Below are 23782 nucleotides of genomic sequence, written 5' to 3'. Positions count from 1 at the left end.
AATGCATACAACTACGTCTTTACCATTTACAGTTATTACAGGCTCTAAAGCCAGCAGACCATGGATTACGTGCCAACTTCACAAACAAAATGTTGTTTCACGACGAAGATTTTCTGGATCATGTTGTCTTCAGTGATGAATTGACCTTTCACCTTAGTGGACATGTTAACACTCACAATGTGCACATTTGGGGCTCAGAAAATCTTCACGAGGTGGTACAAATGCAACACGATTCCTCTAAAGTGACTTTTCTGTGCCGTATCCCGGAGGATAGCTTATGGGCCTTTCTTTTTTGGTGAACCTACTGTAACTGGCACTTCTTACATTTATACACTAGAGCAATGGCTCTTCCCTCAGTTGGAAGAAGATGAGCCAGAGAACTTAATTTTCCAGCAAGATGGTGCACCACCTCACTGTCGTAGTGAAGTACGCAATTGGTTGAACTTCACTGTACCCAAGTGCTGGAGCCCAATGACAGGGTTTGCTTTGTGTGGCCTCCATGTTCACCCGGCCTAATGCCATGTGATTTTTACCTTTGGGGCTTCATCAAGGATCGTGTGTACGTGCCTCTGCTACCAGCAGACCTCCCTGAATTAAGAAACTGGATTGAAGCAGCTGTTGCTACAATCACTGAAGACACACTTATCAACATTTGGGAAGAACTTAACTATAGACTATGTGTGCCGTGTGACAAATGGTGCTCACACTGAACATTTATAAGGTTCTTGGTAAACCTGTGAGTTGCTCTTTCATTTTACATATCATTTATAACTGTAAGTTTAATATAATAAATATTATAAAGCATTAAAACCCTGATATTCATTTATAAACACCCTGTACTATTCATTGAAAAACCACACAAGTTCCCATTTCCAAAATGAAATGGAGATTTCTATATAAAAGAACATTCTCATGAACTTTTGTATAGTTGAATTAACTGAACGAGCCTTCCTGCTTTTTCTATATGAGTTAAATGTGGTAGTGATAAAACACTGTTATAGGAGTCAAAGTCAGGGTATATAGCACTTTTCAACTTCCTTGTGATTTATGTGCACTATTATTGCACAAGACCAGTCACTGAAAATCTATAACTGCACTGAAATGAATACAAGAAAACAGGAAATTTCTTCATTCAATGTTTTGCTTTAATAAACATAATACAGAACAAAGCAAATAAATTACTGGTTCTTTAATTATCTCCCTTATACAAATGTATTACATAAAAAAGTGGCACCATTCATTATATATTAAATATGTTTATGTGGCATTAAAATTTGGTGGAAGTCATTCCTTCATAATTCAAGTCTGACATGACAGAAAACAGCCTTGGTTTAATATAAAAATATTATGACCATATTACTCTAAATTTTGTACTGACTTTAAAAACCTTATTTACTTAACCTCAGTATTAGAGAGAACAACAATAAGTTCTAATTGCCACACACAAACCATCACACCTCATTAACCACAGTTATGTTTTGAACTATAGCCTCTGGGCAGTCATGGCCAGTTGCTAGCAGTATGTCTAATTAATCCAACTTTACACAGTGTTTAAAAATGGTATTATTTTGCATAGTGCTTGTCCTGAAGTGCTACACGAGTTATTCTTCATCCTCCAGTTGTGCTTTGTTATTTTGCTTTATTAATTTTAAAGCAGACAAAGCACATTTGTCACTGTGAATATCCTCCAATTCAACAACTAATTGTGTTCAACAGCTACGAGTTATTCTTGTGTTAGTGACAAGTGGACTACAAGATTCATGTTTAATTACTAAATGAAAACAGGCAAAAATATGTAACTCATTCTTTCACAGATTAATATTTTTGTTGTTTATAATCTGTGTGAACAAATGTGAATATATTCCATATGATACAGCCATTTCAATGTCTTCACCAGAAATCTAGATAGTTAAATGTTAGAAGTAATACTGTTACTGTATAAAAAAAGCCTATAGAAATTTTCTTAATTGAAAATTGTAGCTCCCATGTAAGGTTTTTAATGGATAACAGCGTGTTCATTGAATGGTAAATCAACATTACTAATGTGTGTGTATACAGTAATAAAGTAGTTAAAACCACAAACACATGGGGATGCACACACAGAGTGAGTGGTAGCAATACTGTTTGACACTGTTCCTCATTACAGTTTAGGCTGCTGAAGAATGTACTAGATGGAAAGCATATGAAAGTTGTGTCTGATTATGTTAGCTCTATAGCTCTCTTCAGGAGTTCAGCAGTATGATTTAAGATGCCTTATTTATGTTACTGCAATCACAACAGACATAATATTCACAATATATTACACTGCTAATAATAAACCAGCTCTTTTTAATAACAAATAGAAAAGATTAATGAGATGCATAATGATGAATGAAGAATGCATCACATTGTCAAACGGCTAATGATATGTATGAAGTTTTGTGCATCTGCTTTTAGAATTGGTTCTCGTCATTCTGAATATATAAAAATGGTATACAATGTTAATGAAACATGGTGTAGTTAGTGGCCATTAACACATATGAAGCCATTACTAGTACTGCTTCTGCCTACCTGATTGTTGCTTCTGAGCATATTATGTCAAGAAACTAATGGCTGTTTTTTAACACTTCGTATGAAAAACATTTTTTCTGCAGAAAACACAGTTGACAAGGAGTACAAGATCTGCATTTTAGTGCTTGCATAAGCCACTAAGCTGAAGTTTCCTATATCTACATTTGATTGAGCTGACTGTGGCAAGCAAGTATGTACCAGTCTGTGTAAAATTCATAGTGTGTTCACAATTCATTTTGAAACACAAATTTAAGCTGGTTTAAAAATTATGGATGTTGGTTAGTAAAAGAATGCTAAAGCAGTATTTTTGAAATTTGTGATCAGCATGAATCTGATAGGCAGTCAGGTAGTAAATCATAAACTAACACGTGTTTAAAAATAAATACTATACTTTATGTTCATACCAAGAAAATAGTAAAACCAATTATTGTTAAAATACTTATTACTGATGTTTCTCCGATTAGCAAGATGTCTTGTGTCTCGACTAGCTGTTTGGAAGGGGGTGGGGCTTCCGCTTCAGAAGATCTCTAGGGAAACAGAAAAAGTAGATGATTGAAGTGTTGTGATTGCAGCAGGTGTCTGTTACTGGACACCAGCTTCAGCACATCACATTGCTGGTGTGGTGCACCGCTCTGCGGCTTCCTGGCGTGCCCTCTCGCGTTCCTGCTGCAGTAGTGCCAACCCTTGACGTGCTGCCATTTCATAGCGCAGACTCAGAGATGCGTCTGTGACACGTAGACGCGGTATGTGGCCAGTGTAACCAGCAATTGGCGGGAACTCTGGTGAGATGTGATGATCTGTGGACAAACCAATGCTAGTGATTAACCTGTACACTAGCTAATGTCTCAGTTCCAGTAAGTGAAATCGTATTGGATGTAGAATTATGCTGTAAAGTTAAATGTATATTTTTAAAAAATTACAAAAGACTTTTTCTGGGATTCAAAAATGTCTACTGAACGATGCGAAAAACTAGTAAGGACACATTGTTCTCATACTGATATTTCCACAACTAAATGGTCAATAATAATCAACCAGCTACCAAAGAAATGCGTGCTTTTAAGAGATTTTAATGCACACAAATGCTTGTGGGATGGGCGGTTAAATGACTTCTGCTGTAATCAACTAGCAGACACACTCGTTAAATCAGATTTAGCTTTACTTAATACTAAACAGCCAACCAGATGAGGTACACCATTGTTACACCCGTCTTCGCGAGATTTTGAACATTATCCTTAAAATATCAGTGGGAGCCAGTCACTGACACTCTAGGCAGTGACGACCATCCAGTTTGTATCCCTGTGGCAGCACGCATACCCAGCTGACAAGGATACACAAGGGATGATGGAGTCAACCATAAACTGGCAGGGATACCAAACAACATTGACATTTTTAATACTTACAGACCGAATAATGACCTTCAAGGAAGATAAAAAGAGCTTCGAGAATACAGTTTTTACAGCTGCCCTTGAAAACTTGCCCCTGAACAAGTCAGCTAACAACATATACCACAACAGCAGAATGTTCTCAAGCACTCTCCAAAAGATGGCTTGCAATCAAGATATTAAAAAAAAATAATCCGAAATATAATAATTTTATAGATATGAGGAGGAAAGTGGCTCTGGAGAAAAAGGTAACATACAACACAAAAATGAAGGCCGGTTTAAATTTTGTTTTGAACTTGGACTGGATATCTCAGCACAAAACACTGGTGAAATGTAATTTTTTTAAGAAAGGAATCAACTCTCAAGATAGACATCGTCCAGGGAAATAAGGATTAGGTAGAGTCATTCATCGACCTGTTAGCTCCAGTGTATGTGCCGTGCATCCGTGATCTATCGATCTTCCGGCAAGGGTATGCACCTGACTGCACATCCCATCACAACTGGGTACACTTTCTAGTATAAATAAGTTGCAACACTATCTGGAGAAGAAAAGGCTCACACAAAATTTTGTATTCTATGAAGCTCGAAATTAGTGATCTTTGTTCCTTGGGGAGATTAAAAATCTAAACACCTACGTTCCTGAGCAATATAGTGTAATCAAAATGGTACCAGTACCTAAACTGGGAAGAGATCCACTGTCTATTAGCTCTTTCGGGCCGATTTCTTTAATCGCATCTATCTGCAATATTTTGATCCCTATCTTCAAGAAGAGAGAGGGTAAGTTTGTAGAGCATAAAAAAGTGCTTCACAATAGGATATGCGTTTCTGGAAAAATATCAGCACACTAGATTCACTAAATACCTTTGTTACAGATGTGCACCTGAACTACTCTGACAATCTATAAACATTTGTGGCCTTTGTAAGTATAGAGGCAAATGGCATAGGACAATTGACATTTCTATATTACGACAAACCCTGCGTGATCCAGGTACACCAGCAAATATAGTCAAGTGGTGCTTGCATTAACTACACTACACGATCTTACAATTAAGCTCAACAGCCGGACAACTGATTTCCACAACTGCCGATGGAGGTTTACCACAAGGAGATCCCTTGAGCATGTTACTTTTTAACATAGATACAGGGTGATTGGTAAACCATTACACTATCCTGTCACCGTTTTACAGCATGTGAATGATTGTGACGTATGCCAAGCTGAAGGATCAGAAACGAGCTGTGCTTTGGACTGCCTGTAACGAGTTGTCAATGAGCCGTGTCGCGGCTCGCGTTGGTAGGTTGGGATCGTGTAATAGGGATAGTGGCGTCTCATTTTCTTCTTGTGTTTACTGTTAAATAACCACGTTGTGCTAACAGAATCATTAATAAAAAAGGTTTTTGTCCCTACACATGCCATGTAAATAAAATTAAATTTAGACTTTGAAAACCACTTAGATCCCAAAACATATCTAGGATGTTAGTTCGAAAATAAGATTAATGAATTTTGAAAATCTTAAATTACACCCAGAGCAAGAACATGTCCTACATCTGAGATGCATCCAGTTTATGTACCAATTAATAATTCTGTTGTTGCAACGAGTTCCAGACAATGAAATTTTTAGGAGAATTTAACTTATTTCAGTGTCAAAAGCGTGTCATTAAAGAATCATTGATTCCTCTCCTTGAATCGCGTAATATTTATCCTGGCACAACAACAAAAATTGATTTTCAATGACAAAATTCAGCCCTTGTCAAATTGTCCGAAACAGACGCTGTTAATTTCTGGTGTGAAGTACTTCAACACAGAGATGCAAATGACGTCAACCAATTTCACGAATTGACAACTTTTGCGCTGTCTCGACTAGTGTTACCATGGTCGAATGCGGAAGAGGAAATACTTTTTAGCTAGATGAACATCACGAAAACTAAAGCGAGAAATAAAATGAAATCCGAAATGATGAATTCGCATTAGTCGATTCGAGCAGGAATCTAAAGGAAGAAACAACAATGTTACCAGAATAATGAACTGACAACAGAAGTGCTGACACAGGTAGGAACTTACAACTTTGTAACATGAGCAGCCACAGACGTTGAAATTCATGGTGACTAAACTGAATGAAACTGCAGACAGCTGTTAACTGGTGGTTTATTGGCCCAACCGATTTCGCTGCATTAAAGCAGCGTATTCAGGCGTAAGTGGTTTCACAGAAATTAGCAACTAGAGATGGTACCAAAGTTCGTAGTCTGAGAATCCACTAGTGCTTTACCCTTACGACTACCGACTACAGTTGCCACATTCCCTGCACTATTCGCCCCACTGTTTCGCCGATTTTTATTCGTTGAACGTTTCCCCTATTCACGGGGTTGGATTCTCTGACTACGAACATTGGGGTGTCTCCATGTGCTAATTTATGTGACACCACTAACACCTGAAGATGTTGCTCTAACGCAGCGAAACCGATCGTGTTAATAGACCACCAATTAACTGCTGTTTGCGGTTTCATTCAAGTTCATGTGATCTGATAGGAACTGTTGACATGTAGAGCATCTGAACATACTTTATCCGCTACTACCTCTGCCTTTGGTGTTGAATCATCTGTCGGGGAAGACGTTGGTAACCCCGAGCTCTTCATTTTCTCTTAGGTGAGTTCGCTGTGCCACATTTCATAATATTGTTCTAGCTTTAAACAAAGGGATAAATTGAATTGTCTCATACTATTGGTTACTCAACACACTCAGTGCTTAAAAAATAATCTAATGGTTTTGTTAAAGGCACGATAAAAAAATGTAGTGGTTCATAGTGGTTTTCAAGAAATTCTTTTAGCGGGAAGTCTCATGTCACTGCTGGCAACAAAAATGCTCTGAGCACTCTATCCTCTCTGCCTGCCCTACAACGGACAGAGTGAAGTAATATTTAGTGTAAATGATGTAATGTAATATCAGTTATCGGGTTTGTTCGGTTTTGAATTCTTTTTAAACTAGCTTTCTTCGCGCACATGCCGGTATGGAGGTGAATTTCACAGTTTTATACCGCGTTGTTTACCCAAAATCGGTAAATAATCTTTTAATGCAGAATGAGATTTTCACTCTGCATCTTTTAATGGGTTACAGTACAAGTAAAAAAAAAAATAAGACTTTTACTGTGGGACTAACTTCAAAATCGCGAAAAATCTGCTGTTTCATACATTTTGGTCGAGTAGGTTAGTTTGTATGTAACTTTACAGGGACTAGCCGATTTCAAGTTTTTCCCATAATAAAAGAAAAGCTTCATATTAATGGGTTTTATTTTAAACCCGTAAATGATTACTGGCCTTTTTTTTAAATAACCCTGTAATATATCTCCGAAGAGTTATTTTAGCTGTCGGTAAGTTGTTGATTTGCTTATGTATGATTCTCTGATTCGCGTACAAGTTGTTTTTGTTTTCTGTTTTTACAGAACCGGAACCAGTGCCAATGTGAGCGGTTGGTACCTAGACTATTTGCGCTGAAAATCCTTTTGATATTTATTATGTTGTGGTAGGAAGTGTTCGGTGACGAGGAAAAGTATAAACATCTGACGGACTCTTCAGAACAACCTCGTAATTATGAATATCTGGAGCAGACAGAGGGTGGACAAAACAAAGTTCCCTTCTGATTGGCTAAAGAAATACTCTTGGGTAGTCTATAGCCAGCAACAGAAGGGTGCATATTGTTTGCCTTGCGTACTACTTTCTGGTCCAGATGTGGGGGCAAGCATAAAACCATTCTGCTACAGATTATCACAAAATGGCAGTTTTCAAAAGCACACATTTCGAAAGTTCATATGAAAACACTGAAAGAGCTGTAAATAATTTAATCGAAATTGAGAAACTGAAAATGATTACATCAGACAGAGAGCGGCTGATTCCTATTGTAAAGACGATCATATTATGTGGTCGGGAAAACATACCGTTAAGAGGCCACTCAGATGATAGTACACTGAGTGATGAAATCAGCCAAGAAAAATTCCGAGCACTTAAAATTTCTGATTTACTCAGGTGATTCGTCTCTCCAGAAACATTTAGAGACAGCGCCAAAAATGCTACATATCTGAGCAAAACAACTCAATCAGCTGATTGATTGTTGTCATTCTGTCTTTTTGAAAAAGATACTCGAGAAAGTCCAAGATGCAAAATATTATGCTGTTCTTGGCGACGAAACAACGGATGCCAGTGGTACAGAACAACTCAGTGTATGTATCAGGCATCTGAATTTACAAAAAAGCACAATGAACGACTTCATATACTTTCTATCTGCAAGTGATATGACTGGTGCTGCATTGAGCGATCAAAGAGGTCAAGGTTATGATAGAGGTGCCAACATGTCAGGAAAGTTCAGTGGCGAAGCAGCTCCGACCGCGCTAGCAAGTTACATGCATTGTGCAGCACATAAACTAAACCTAGCTATCGTGAGGGCCTGCAGCTTGTCTAGAATTCGCAATATGATGGGAGTTTTAAGTCTTGTTAGCACTTTTGTGCGCGAGTAAGCAAAAAGGCTGGAACTTATCAAGCGAGCTATCCTTGAAAAACACCCAGAGACAAAAAGAGTTAAATCACAAAGTCTTAGTGATACACGCTGGCCTGAAAGGCATGGTGCACTCCAGTTCAAACAGCTCTTTAGCTCCATCCCAAAGTTCCTTGAAGAAATGGACAGAACTTCTTCGTCATCGGATAGTGCAAGTCTTCTGGCTTCTATTCAGCGATATGACTGTCTTAACTTTGTCGGTAACCGCCACTGTATTTGAAATTACTGTTCCGCTTTCACGGCAACTTCAGGCTGTTGCATTAGATCTCAACCTTTGCTATGAGATGGTAGACTGTGTAATAAGAACACTGGAACGATCCAGAGAAACTAAATATGAAGAAATTTTCCAAGAGGCGTGTCATCTTGTAGAACCTTTGGGCATCTCAGTGCAGGCACCCAGAATAGCCAAACGTTCTGCTCATCGCTCCAATGTAGACGCATCTGATGCTAAGGAATACTACAGGTGAAGTAAACCTTTAATACATACACACGCTTTTTGCTTGATGCAGCATTTCTTTCTTTTCTGTTCTTTCGAGTTCGAGAATAAAGTGACGCCATGTTTAGTTTCAGATTGAATACATTGCTTCCTTTCATCGATTTTGTATTGGGACGGTTGAGGAGTCGCTTTTCGTGAGCAGAGCACGCTGCAATTCTCGACTTGTTCACCCTTATACCAAGTACCATTGTAAAAACAGAAAATCTGAACTCTTCAGTGGCAGCTGCAGGTATTTACAGCAGAAACTTACCTCATTCTCTCTCGTTATCCGGAGAAGTAACTCTTTGGAAGGAGCCGTGGAGAGAGAGAGAGAGAGAGAGAGAGAGAGAGAACATCCGCCGCTCCACCCCCAAACAGCAGCAGAGGCACATCAAGAGACAAATGAATTTTTCCGGAGCATAAAAATTCTTTTACAAAACCTCGCTACATTACCAGTATCTACTTGCAGTGTGGATCCTAGCTTCTCTTCGCTTGAACTTATAAAAGTCCTACCTTCATACGATAATGACGGATGACAGGTTGAATGGTTTGGCTGCCATGTGTATTCACCGAGATGTATCTGGCAGCCTACAACCTGTGTCATTGAAGAATTTGCTAAGCGTTATCCGAGGGGACTCGCTATGCATTAAATGAGCAAAGTAAAATTGTGTGTACTTTTTAGTATATTTGTGTTTACCTTGAGAAAGCTTACGCTCAGTTGGGTCAAGCCCCTCCCAAAACAAAATCCTAGATTCGCCACTGCAAAAACATATCAACGATCTCTAGCCTTAGGCACACACTACTCGTCGACTGGCCAGTGCCATCTTAGAATTACTCTGACAGACAAGTCACACAAAACCTGCTGTGTTGGTAAAGAGCACTAAAAGCACTCGCTTGTGCTGAATTCTGAGCATCCGATTAGAGAGAGAGAGAGAGAGAGAGAGAGAGAGAGAGAGAGAGAGATAGAGACCAACGATGTTGGAATTAGCTAATTAGAAAGTCTAATAACGAACGAAGAATATTGTCCTGGACGAAAACGTTAAAAAGTTTGGGAGAAAGAAAGAGGAAGAATCGAGGCGAAATGCCTTGGGTTTTTCCACGATATTGCAGTTTACGGCGTAAACAAAGACGATACGAAAGTAACTGCAAAAATTCCCGCTGAAACTGCACCTAAGACAGTTACACTAGCCCTCGAGCAATTCGCGTTTGCCCACGAAGTATTCGTTCCAACATAAAACTGTTCTGTTCGATTCCGCACCGGAAGGGATCCACCACACAACAGCGGGCAATCAACTGTAACAATGGTGTGGGCGGAAACAGTGCCGCATTGACCGGGGACAAAAGATCGCAACTAAGTGTACAGGAGGGCTACCATTCGTTTTCTGGCACCCATTTGCAGTTGATTCACATACGAGACAGATCGTAGATGCTGAAATATGTAGATACTTATTTCAACCAACTACATGAGACAAGTCACTTCCTCGACGTCTATGTTTAGTTCGATAAGCCTGAGCAGTCCCTAACAGAGTACCATTTTGTGAGCTCTAACTCTACACAGAATATGCTAGATTTCCAGGTACTTTTTTCCTCTTTCTTCGGTTGTGGTGAATGAGCCTAGCTAGCACTACAAAAAATTCTTCGGCATAATTGAACTTTTTTGTTTTCTTGCTACGTGTTTTCCTTTTCCGTTCATATCGGACAGTCTTTCTAGTCACACCTGAAATTTGTCACCTTCCCTTTATAGAAATAGGGATTAAATATTTTCTCCTACATTTCTTCTTCTGTGGCAAATAATTTTTCCTCTAATCTATTTGATCGTCTGTTTGGCTATTATTCATGTCTTCATGTATTTCACTAATTGTTAGCCGAGTCTTTATGACCTCATTCTCTGGCTTTGGTCGTAAATATTATCCACCATTTTGAAATGTAATTGTCAATGTCTTGGTCTGCAACTTCATGTCTACGTATTTTTACCTCGTCACCTTGTTTTCACATCTCAATATTTTCGGTATCTGGATTCGTGTTCTATATTAGTGTTGACAATGAAGAGGGACGTAATTTTTTACGGCATTGTAACATTTTAGCTGTGTGTCTGGATATGCACGTATTGCAATTTTTTGGGTTGGTGGAAATAATGGAAGTTTTTGTTCGTTTTAGTTGTTTAGCTTTCGATAGAATTTTGATATGAGAGTATCGCACTTTTAGGCATTGTAGCATAACAAACAGAGGAAAAAATGCAAGTCTCTTGGATAGATCTTTAATGCACAGTAGCATTAAAACTACTTATCTGTGGAACAAGCAAGTATAAATACGAAATCCACCAAATATGGCTCTTTAGCTTCGGAAACTGTGAAATCGAGATTGCGAAGTATGATGTACAACCTGGGCACAGGACGAGTGATCTCCCCACTCAATCCTAACACAGATTGAGAGCACACTACACGTTATGTAATCGGCCAAACGTATCATCACAGTACCAAGCAAAGCGATGCTGTAACATACCTGTAATGTTGAGGAAACTGCAGGCGCTGAGGAAACTGCAGGTAGATGCCGTGTTTCTTGACTTCCGCAAGGCGTTCGCTACAGTTCCCCACGGTCGTTTAATGAACAAAGTAAGAGCATATGGACTATCAGACCAATTGTGAGATTGGATTGAGGAGTTCCTAGATAACAGGACGCAGCATGTCATTCTCAATGGAGAGAAGTCTTCCGAAGTAAGAGTGATTTCAGGTGTGCCGCAGGGGAGTGTCATAGGACCGTTGCTATTCACAATATACATAAATGACCTGGTGGATGACATCGGAAGTTCACTGAGGCTTTTTGCAGATGATGCTGTGGTGTGGTGTATCGAGAGGTTGTAACAATGGAAAATTGTACTGAAATGCAGGAGGATCTGCAGCGAATTGACGCATGATGCAGGGAATGGCAATTGAAAATGGCTCTGAGCACTATGGGACTCAACTGCTGTGGTTAGCAGTCCCCTAGAACTCAGAACTACTTAAACCTAACTAACCTAAGGACATCACACACATCCATGCCCGAGGCAGGATTCGAACCTGCGACCGTAGCAGTCGCACGGTTCCAGACTGCGCGCCTAGAACCGCGAGACCACCGCGGCCGGCGGAATGGCAATTGAATCTCAATGTAGACAAGTGTAATGTGCTGTGAATACATAGAAAGAAAGATCCTTTATCATTTAGCTACAGTGTAGCAGGTCAGCAACTGGAAGCAGTTAATACCATAAATTTTCTGGGAGTACGCATTAGGAGTGATTTAAAATGGAATGATCATATAATTTGATCGTCGGTAAAGCAGATGCCAGACTGAGATTCATTGGAAGAATCGTAAGGAAATGCAATTCGAAAACAAAGGAAGTAGGTTACAGTACGCTTGTTCGCCCACTGCTTGAATACTGCTCAGCAGTGTGGGATCCGTACCAGATAGGGTTGATAGAAGATATAGAGAAGATCCAACGGAGAGCAGCGCGCTTCGTTACAGGATGATTTAGTAATCGCGAAAGCGTTACGGAGATGATAGATAAACTCCAGTGGAAGACTCTGCAGGAGAGACGCTCAGTAGCTCGGCACGGGCTTTTGTCAAAGTTTCGAGAACATACCTTCACAGAAGAGTCAAGCAGTATATTGCTCCCTCCTACGTATATCTCGCAAAGAGGCCATGAGGATAAAATCAGAGAGATTAGAGCCCACACAGAGGCATACCGACTATCCTTCTTTCCACGAACAATACGAGACTGAAATAGAAGGGAGAACCGATAGAGGTACTCAAGGTACCCTCCGCCACACACCGTCAGGTGGCTTGCGGAGTATGGATGTAGATGTAGATGCCGGTTTCCCCGAAAGGCAGAGAATTATAGTCAGTAGTTACGCTTGTACCATTCTTCGAAAAAATTATTGCGTTACAATTCCGCTTGGCGGGCAAAGTTTACACGCTTAAAAAAAGATATTTTAATATTTGTTTCTTTCTGGCGCAATAGTCCGCAAAGTAAGCCTACGGAATGTTTAGTCTCTCCGCCATATCGCGAGACGGGACCTCTGATGACGCGCCACATTCTGTTCACGCTTTGTTTGTGAACGGAACTGTCTACGAAGTTCAGACTACGGTTTACTTTACGGTGTTGAAAATATTCAGTACTTTGGGTCTTCTATGGACGCTAACGATCGTCGTCCCAGGGTGGACCTTTTCTTTTATTATTCTGAACACTTCCTTGGTCCGAAATTCAACGGGCACAAGGAGCATTTTTCAACCCTCACTGAATTTCACCGAACACCTAATTTCGTAAGATTTCACAGCCTTTGTTATGTTTCCGTTTCCCAAATGTTGCCTCGACAAACACAAACTGTTGCATTTGAACCTAACCTAGATCTATGGCTACGCTACGGATCAGTCTGTCACCACAACCAGATTTTTTTCTGCCAGTTCAGCTGTGTTCCTATGTGCCAGCCTACCACCACCATAGGAAATTGCGAGATATTCGAAAAATACAGCCGAAAACAGCTTAACCACATCCTGAAAATCTTGACCTATTCGTAGAACAACAGCCAAGTATTGTAATAACAAATAATATAAAAGTCACTACTTCATTCCGAGAAATTTAGCCCTATATCACTTAACCCTCCTAGAGTTTCCGATTGCAATTGGTACCAATCCGCTCCTTTAATGTTCTAGGGTTAAGTTCTGTTGTTGCGTTCAAACCGTACCGTACCATTGGAAATGGCGACATTTGAAACCGCAACGTATTGGGAATAAAACAGCCATAAACTATTTCTCTCAAACAAGAGTAGCAGTGTCACTGCTTCATTCGCATCAGTTTAAGATGTCTTACATCACAGCCTAACCACATCTCCGGCGAAATAAAAGCAGAACCGAAATTATATATGAAGCCATAGCTCTACTTATTTCTACACGGTAGGCATTTTGTGCGCGCGTGACGGAATAGTGTCGTTGGCTGACTAGATCACGTGTCCTGTGCTCAGGTTGCGTAACAAACGCAAATCTTACAGTGCAATCTCGATTTAACACTTTCTGAAGCTATCGTGCCGGTTTTGGTGGATTTCATATTTATACTTGCCTATTCCGCAAGTATGCATTTTCATTGCTACAGCGCATTAAAGATCTATCCAGGAGACGTCCTTTTCTTCTCGGTTTGTTGTGCTACATTGCTTGAAAGTGCGGTACCGATCTATAAAAATTTAATCAGCTTTTCTTCACACTTCCCTTTCCGTATTTCTTCTTTATTTAGTCTTTAATTTGCTTGATACGGCCTTAAGTTTTCTGATTCTCTGGTGTGTGTGTGTGTAGGTAGTGTTTGTGCTCATCTTTTGCGCGACTGTAGTACACATTTAGAAGCAACAAATGAATTCTGCTCTAGTGCGACGCACTTCCCAAGCGTTTTTGGGAGCGACAGACCAGAGGTACTGCTTTCGAGTCTCGTCATTGGTGGAAGGATAGAGAAACTAAAAATTCACTTTAATCGCTACAACGAATAATGTCGTTTTGGAAATGAACAATATCAGTGATAATAATTGTGGTACACTATCAGTGAGTTACATTCATTATCTGATAAGAATTGGGCTGAAATTACTGTAACATTTATTTATTGATTCACTCATGCGCGTATATCAGAAGTCATGTCGCGCTATACCTGCTTTGAATATTTGCAATACATGCATGAACGTATCGGTAGCTAAATGTTACGTTTCATCACTGTTCCTTTCTTATACCTCGCCTGTATTAAGCTGGTGGTTCATAGGGACTAATGTTTAATGTGTTATACAGAGGGGTACAGATAAATTTAGATGATCTTTGGTAGTATTAATGAAACAAAATGACATATCGTTACACTTCGTGCCCAGGGGAAGATTATTTTGTGTGTTCAAAGTGACCACCATTAGCAGCCAAATAACGTTGTTGCCGCTGAACTGTTGACCGAACTACGGCTGTCTGTGTGGCAGTCGCACAGGACGCCTCGATGTCTTCTCGTAACCTGTTTAGTGTAGCTGGTTTATGTTGATAAATTTCATTTTTCAAGGTCTCCCGTAGACAGAAGGTAAGCGTGTAAGGTCTTGAGACCGTGGTGGGTTATAGGCGCTACAGTCTGGAACCGAGCGACCGCTACGGTCGCAGGTTCGAATCCTGCCTCGGGCATGGATGTGTGTGATGTCCTTAGGTTAGTTAGGTTAAAGTACACTTCTGGAAATGGAAAAAAGAACACATTGACACCGGTGTGTCAGACCCACCATACTTGCTCCGGACACTGCGAGAGGGCTGTACAAGCAATGATCACACGCACGGCACAGCGGACACACCAGGAACCGCGGTGTTGGCCGTCGAATGGCGCTAGCTGCGCAGCATTTGTGCACCGCCGCCGTCAGTGTCAGCCAGTTTGCCGTGGCATACGGAGCTCCATCGCAGTCTTTAACACTGGTAGCATGCCGCGACAGCGTGGACGTGAACCGTATGCGCAGTTGACGGACTTTGAGCGAGGGCGTATAGTGGGCATGCGGGAGGCCGGGTGGACGTACCGCCGAATTGCTCAACACGTGGGGCGTGAGGTCTCCACAGTACATCGATGTTGTCGCCAGTGGTCGGCGGAAGGTGCACGTGCCCGTCGACCTGGGACCGGACCGCAGCGACGCACGGATGCACGCCAAGACCGTAGGATCCTACGCAGTGCCGTAGGGGACCGCACCGCCACTTCCCAGCAAATTAGGGACACTGTTGCTCCTGGGGTATCGGCGAGGACCATTCGCAACCGTCTCCATGAAGCTGGGCTACGGTCCCGCACACCGTTAGGCCGTCTTCCGCTCACGCCCCAACATCGTGCAGCCCGCCTCCAGTGGTGTCGTGACAGGCGTGAATGGAGGGACGAATGGAGACGTGTCGTCTTCAGCGATGAGAGTCGCTTCTGCCTTGGTGCCAATGATGGTCGTATGCGTGTTTGGCGCCGTGCAGGTGAGCGCCACAATCAGGACTGCATACGACCGAGGCACACAGGGCCAACACCCGGCATCATGGTGTGGGGAGCGATCTCCTACACTGGCCGTACACCACTGGTGATCGTCGAGGGGACACTGAATAGTGCACGGTACATCCAAACCGTCATCGAACCCATCGTTCTACCATTCCTAGACCGGCAAGGGAACTTGCTGTTCCAACAGGACAATGCACGTCCGCATGTATCCCGTACCACCCAACGTGCTCTAGAAGGTGTAAGTCAACTACCCTGGCCAGCAAGATCTCCGGATCTGTCCCCCATTGAGCATGTTTGGGACTGGATGAAGCGTCGTCTCACGCGGTCTGCACGTCCAGCACGAACGCTGGTCCAACTGAGGCGCCAGGTGGAAATGGCATGGCAAGCCGTTCCACAGGACTACATCCAGCATCTCTACGATCGTCTCCATGGGAGAATAGCAGCCTGCATTGCTGCGAAAGGTGGATATACACTGTACTAGTGCCGACATTGTGCATGCTCTGTTGCCTGTGTCTATGTGCCTGTGGTTCTGTCAGTGTGATCATGTGATGTATCTGACCCCAGGAATGTGTCAATCAAGTTTCCCCTTCCTGGGACAATGAATTCACGGTGTTCTTATTTCAATTTCCAGGAGTGTAGTACTAAGTTCTAGGCGACTGATGACCTCAGATGTTAAGTCGCATAGTGCTCAGAGCCTTTTGAACGGTGGTGGGTACTCAACAGCTCTTTTTCTTCCTATCCATTGTCCAGGTAGATTTTCGTCCAAGTAGGCTCTGAAGCCTTTTGTGGTTTTAGGGCGCACAACTACGTTGTCATTAGCGCCCAGACTAAGTTATGAATGCACTGCGAAGCACAAGGTTAAAACAGCAACTAAAAAGGACAACACTATAAAAGGCACATTAACAGGCAAGGGATTAAAAGAAAACAGCATAATCAAATGTCCTTAGACAGGTTTGTCAAGTGGATAAAACGAAGAACGCGAGCAGCTGCTCCTGGGTCATGCGCTAAAATGACATCCAGAGTACATGGCAGGCCAAGATCAATGCGCAGTGTATTAAAGTCGGACAGGACGTTAAAATGTGGCGTACCGTCAGCAATTGCCCACATGGGCAGAACGGCGCCGGCGCAGCCGTCAGCAGATGGCGATGGCTGAACCGGCAGTGTCCAGTCCGTAACCGGGCCAAAACGACCTCCTCCCGCCGAGAAGGACGTGAAGAGGTCGTCCAAGCCGTGGGGAGAGGTTTCAATGCCCGAAGCTTGTTTTCAGTAAGTGTAAACCACTCGGCATGCCACAGCGATAAAATGCGTTCACAAATGACCCTGCTAAAATTAGATCAGGAACCGACATAAAGGTAACCGGAGAACCGTCGTCCGCCAGCTGCTGAAGAGAGCGTTGGATCCGGTGCACGAATGGGTGAACTGGATACGGATCACTGAGGCTCTAGATGGCGCTCAGGGAATCGGAGCAGATGACATAAGCAGAATGTCGGCGGTGGCGGATGTAAAGAACAGCCTGATAGAGGGCAAGTAGCTCAGCTGTGAAGACCGAACAATGGCCATGGAGCCGGTATTTGAAACTGTGTGCCCCGACAATAAAAGAACACCCGACACCGTCATTGGTCTTACAGCCATCTGTATAAATGAAGATCGTATTAATGAACTTCGAACGAAGTTCGACAAACCGCGAGCGCTATACCGAAGCTGGGGTAACCTTTGGGAGCGAGCCGAGGTCAAGGTGAACGCGAACCTGAGCCTGATTTATGATAGTGAGGCGGAGCGCCATCTTGTGGTAAGTAAAATCTTCCGTTCCCAAACACATCTCGGATCGCAAGTAAAATCGAAGAATGCAGCATATGAAGATACACCTCGCCAGTTACGGTACCTTGAAAGTAGAATGGGCCAATCAAATAGCGCGATGGCAGGCCACATAGTAACACTCGGTAGATTAACATGTTTGTCCACGTGGTTCAAAAATGGCTCTGAGCTCTATGGGACTTAACATCTGAGGTCATCAGTCCCCTAGAACTTAGAACTACTTAAACCTAACTAACCTAAGGACATCACACACATCCATGCCTAAGGCAGGATTCCAACCTGCGACCGTAGCAGTCGCGCGGTTCCGGACTGAAGCGCCTACAACTGCTCGGTCACCGTGGCCGGCTTGTCCACGTGAACGTGAGGATCTTCAGAACCCAGTACATGCAGCTGTAGCTGTTTACGGTAGCGTTCACAGTTTGCATCGCGCCTTGCCAGACCAGATAACCATCAATGCAAATCGTTCATCCTCACGAAGTATGCTTTCAGACCACTCTCAGTACTCCATCCTTCGTTCTGGGTCGTCCTCGTTCATAGCACACAGCGATCTTTGAATTTCCTCTTTCCACTTAACAGCCTTCAAAATTTGTCGCACGCTTGGTCGGATTATCCCGCTTTTACGTGCAGCCTGCTTCACAGATTTTTGAGGTGAAATGTTGCAACACAGCAGCGCTGGAAGCTGGACTTTTGATGTTTTTGGTAAGCCAGAGCTTACCTTATGCACATACTGAACAGCACCGTCTGCTTCAAATTCATTCCGAATAGGATAAATTATTAAACGTGTTGGTGGCTGAGTTACGTACACATTACGCTATTGCCGTTTTACCTCCATCATGTTCTCGTACATCCAGAACCACTTCAAGACGGCCTTGCGTTACTCAAACGACAATCTTACTTCATTCATTGCTGCACTTCGCTGCCAAGCGTCAAATTATATCACTTTCTTAGTCGGGACCGGCAAGAGGCATAGCTCTCCTTCCAAAGTTTAAAACAATTTCGATATGTTAGCTATATATTGTACCCAGAAACCTATGTTCTGAAGCCCACCAAATATGAACTGGAAACCACTAGAAACCATATCTGGAATATCCACTGTTATTTCGTAATCCCCTTCCCCCTAGAGCGAGTCGAAAATCGCCAAAACTGCCCCATTTCGCTAGATTTTTATATTATTATTCAATACTTGAATACTGGCAATAGCCACACGGTGTGGCTCCATTGGTACTGGGTAGTTAGCGCGCGCGAGCTCCGCTTTATATGGAAATAGTGTGCCAGCGAACGGAAGTGCGACACGAGACTAGGCACCACTAAGTGAAGTACATTTCCCACCCTGTCTGCAGTTTCGAACTCTTGTAACCGCATGTCATTAGGACTAGACAGTCTTTGTAGCCAAAGACTTCCTGCGTGAGTTTGTTGTAATAATTCGACTCTGCAAAAGTCGAAACAGGACATTTATGATGTACAAACATTAGAAAAAGTAGTTTTTAAACGTAAAATTTGCTTTATTTCGAAATATTCTACTGCAGAAAATGAGGAGAGAGGTCAATACTATTTTAATAACAACGCTGACAGATACTAGCAACGAACACACGACATAAGAATTGGTACAGCATTGCTGAGACGGTGTTGCCGTGTGTTGTTGTTGAAGGTACGCTGTACGTGCAGTGTGCAAGACTTTCCCCCACATGGTCTACACCAGGGCCGGCCAGAAATTCTGCACGCGTGCAACTTCGGGTCATAGTGTGCACGCCGCAGCCGTCAGCGTTCATGTAGTGCATGTTTCTACGCACAGATGTCGCTTTATCCACTTGCTGGGATACTCTGTACCGGCGCATTCTAGTGCTCTTTCCACAGCTTTCAAGCCAACCATGAGAAGGTATTTCGCGTATTAAAGATTTAAAATACTGTCATTGAGACGTCTACTTTTATAGTAACAGTTGAACCCAGTAAGGCAAGTACTACAGTTAACAACCGTGGGTTTTTATTAAGGCAGCTTGACTGAGGGCACGTAAATACGCGTAATGTTTTTGATCTAGTATTTAAGAAAGAGAGCACTTAGCGACTTCCAATGAACCTTATTCATGATTTCAAATTAGATTAAACTAATGCAAGGTTTCCTATAACTAATTCTCGGTGCCCTCAGTTACACCCACATAATTTCTGTCTCACTGACCTCTGAACAGAATCATAACCGCAGACCTCTCGATGATCACCTGTTATTTCAATATTATTGCTATATTATTGCTATATCTTTCATCAGTTACGTCTGAAATCTGCATAATAACCGACAATTAGATGAATGTTATGTTTTATCGACTTCAGCTAAGCGTAGCCCTTCACACATAAAAAAAACCCTAAATGTAAATATACATTGGAACAATCGGTTTAATGACCAACTTTCCTGATAATAATGTAACATCGAGCAGAATGAGGCAATAATGCACAGTTAGTAAACAATAATTTTTAATTATGAAAGGAATAAATCCAAACACGTTTATCACTCGCCATGAGAAATGATAACCGAGTTGATGTGTCTCATCCATTTTCTTAAGGACATTTAATTTTGCTTGCCGTTCTTCACTGTTGAGTACCCTACACTCGTCTTTGTGATATGTATTGTAGTGTCTTTCAATTGAAAACTTACGCTGGCCGCCTATTATTCGGCGGCACAGCAAACACTGAGTTTTCACCAACGGCTACAAAAAATAATTGCAGTTCCCAGTCATTCTTAAACGACTGAGAACATAGATCTCCCGTCCTTTGCTTTTTCACAGTACCTGCCATTTCTCAGTATTTCTCTGTTAAGGTTACGGTCACCAGGGGTAAACGAGACTGGGTATGTTACGCTCTTGCTTGTACCACATAAACAGGGAAGTGGGGCCGCCGCCGTTCATTTAGGACGCATCTCTAATAACAGATGTCGCTGTCGCTGTCGCTCGCTGTCGCACACGTGCGCACATGTGCAGCACTTCCGCACGTCTGCACACTGTGCAGCGTTTGGCCGGCCCTGGTCTACACTGTAGTTTCTCGCTGTCGTCGCCAGACATCGGTTGTACTGTGGAATGGCACCAACCTTAGTCTGGAAATATTTTTTACGAAGTGACGTAACAATTAAGTACAATGCTACATTTGCTTTGAAAGATTAAAAATCATCGATCGTCGTCGTGAAAATTCCAATTGACCGACATCCGACGTCTCGCCCGAGAACCATATTTACAATTTGTCCATCGGGAAAGCCTCAAGCAACTCGTTAATAACGCACTATAAAATAGGAAGTAGCTGATCTGCTACCGGTATCTACGTGATGTGCCTTTATCTACTTGCAGCCCTTGAAAACTGACAAATTAACTTGAAAAACAGACTCCTTCAACCTCAGTTTTAACTTTTCAGCGCTGACTATTCGTAATGCCCAAATACTGATATGGACCCCGATTGTAACATGACTTTTGAGCAGAGTTTTAACAAATTAGTATCAATACGAGAATATTGCTGATTTTTTATGGTGTTCAACCATTTGGCACTTTTTCGAGAATAGCATCTAACAGTGGACGGATGAAGTTTTCCGTTTCTTTCTCTAAGTTAATATTTTGATTCGATGTATCTTGAAACTGAGTGTCAAAATTATTCAATCTTTGTTCGATTTCTACGTTTATTACAGGAAATAACAGGAACAAAAAATCGAAAATCAGTTATTTCTGAAACTGGTTATTTTGGGCGGTTTTAACAGTGAAAGTTTACACCAGGGTCTCTGAATCTGGCGTTTGTTATTGTGCATGCATCACTGCACATACACACCCCGTTGCTAACAATGTAAATTTAGCAGTCAGTGAGATCTGCTAGAGGAGGGACGTTCGAAGTTATGAGATATTGCTGTTTAATTCGACAATTTTTTTTTTTGAAACGTCACTGTGACCCTGGAGCACCCTTCACGTGAACTTCGGAGGTGTAAACTACTAGAGGAAAAAAAAACCTATATAAACGAAAACTGGTTTTTTAGCGATAACCGTCATCCCTACATGGTTCAGGACCACCGAGGACATTATATTGTCCGAACTGTACTTCTATGTTGTTCCTAACAGAGTGCGAAGGGCATCGGCGCCCTGTCATGTTGAAACCATATAAGCTGACATTCTTAGCGGCCCATCTTCTAGGAACTGTAGAACGACATGCTGAAGGAACGTTCTGTACACAACTGTGTTCAGTGTACCGGGAAGTAGGTAAGGCCCAAACACAAAATAGTTGCCAATACCAGCCTGTGCATTCACAGCAACTACTGTTGACAGGCTCGACACATTAGTGCGAACGTGTATTTCTGCATCCCATATGTGTCTGTTTCAACTGTTTAACATGCCCTCTCTTGTAAACAAGGCCTTGTCTGTAAACGACAAGAACATGTGGAAACTTTAGTGTTCTGTACATTGCTATAGGAACCGATTTGCAAACGTCACTGGATATGGTAAGTCCGCTGACTGTAGTGATTGTATCTTCTGTGGATGCAATTTTTGTTCATATAAGACCTTCAGAACAGTTAATTGGCTTGTGACTAGAGCGCGGGCAACTGGTCAGCTGCAATAACCGCGTGTAACACATTCTCCGCAATATCGGGCTTTCTAGCCTACCTCACACGGCTAGTATCTTCCATCTAACACGGAGGGATCCAGTTTGTCGTAGGCGCCTAGGTACAGATGCAAAGTACTGTTATGTGGTTCCTATCGGTGCGAGAACAGCTCACCATGGCGTCGCTGTGGCGTTCTTCCATTTCATTTAGTGAACCAGTACACGAGGTGCATATCAGCCAGCTCTCCATCAGGAAAGCCACCCATAGCACTGCTGTGTTTTACTATTAAACGCACGACTAACACTGTCGGAAAATAAAAACCTAGACAGAATGGAGCCGTACTTAATGCCAGATTGAGGGCAAACAGGTAAGGAATGCATCGCTGTTGTCAACATCATGTACTGTAACAAGACACATAGCGCATAACGTCGACATTTGCACTGTTGTGCTCTGTTTTCAGTGGAATATAGATACAAAATGCTGTGTCGTACGAACAAGACACACCCAGGGCAAAAGCACCACAGAAACTAAGGTGAGAGCTGATGCCAGTGCACAAAGACTCGCCACTTGTGTGATTACCATCAGCACCACGGGTAGCGCTGAGGATGAAGATATCGACTTCGCCTCTGCCAGCTGCCGACCGAGTACGATCCGCTAATGACCGGACGACGACAACAGACTCGGGCTACAGAAGAGCAGGTCTCGCCCACTTTGTTATAGATCATCGTCCAGGGATGCCTTTATAGACAGGGAACTTTGTTTAGGGAACTCTTAGAAGTGGAGAGACAGTAGTTGTAAACTGCATTTGCTATGTACTGTGAAGGTTACCAACGATTATTTGCACTTAGCCACTGAGGGCCTTTTTTTTGTATTATATTAGAAGTAGTGCTACAGACTTCATAATTCAACGAGACTGTCTGCCATTTCAGTTGACAGCGCCCCTGGACATGTGCGGATGGAATTCATCTGCAGTGCAATTCTCGTTAAAAACACAATTTCTTTTACGTTAAAACTGTCCAGAGTTGTACGTAGTTTTCCTTAGGTTCAAATGGCTCTGAGCACTATGGGACTTAACATCTGAGGTCATCAGTCCCCTAGAACTTAGAACTACTTAAACCTATCTAACCTAAGGACATCACACACATCCATGCGCCGGCCGCGGTGGTCTAGCGGTTCTAGGCGCGCAGTCCGGAACCGCGCGACTGCTACGGTCGCAGGTTCGAATCCTGCCTCGGGCATGGATCTGTGTGATGTCCTTAGGTTAGTTAGGTTTAAGTAGTTCTAAGTCCCATAGTGCTCAGAGCCATTTGAACCATCTGAACACATCCATGCCCGAGGCAGGATTCGAACCTGCGACGTAGCGGTCGCGCGGTTCCAGACTGAAGCGCCTAGAACCGCTCGGCCACAGCGGCCGGCCCGTTAAAGTCTCTTTTCAATTGTGGAAGTAAATAAGTCACGATTAAGTGGCAACC

The 23782-nt window shown here is 42.4% G+C and overlaps 1 protein-coding gene across 1 annotated transcript in view; it reads right to left on the bottom strand.

Annotated features, from left to right (window-relative positions):
• Positions 1-1174: 1174 nt before the first annotated feature.
• Positions 1175-23782, bottom strand: part of LOC126252903 (protein FAM166B-like) — a 314722-nt gene continuing 292114 nt past the window's right edge. Inside the window, exon 5 of the mRNA XM_049953879.1 lies at positions 1175-3347. Coding sequence (XP_049809836.1) covers positions 3157-3347 — 191 coding nt within the window. The 3' untranslated portion in view covers positions 1175-3156. The remainder of the gene's footprint in view (positions 3348-23782) is intronic.

This window comes from Schistocerca nitens, chromosome 4, assembly GCF_023898315.1.
Source record: "Schistocerca nitens isolate TAMUIC-IGC-003100 chromosome 4, iqSchNite1.1, whole genome shotgun sequence".
Lineage (NCBI taxonomy): Eukaryota > Metazoa > Arthropoda > Insecta > Orthoptera > Acrididae > Schistocerca > Schistocerca nitens.
Note: the sequence above shows the minus strand (reverse complement) of the source record. Positions and strands in the feature narration are given on the sequence as shown.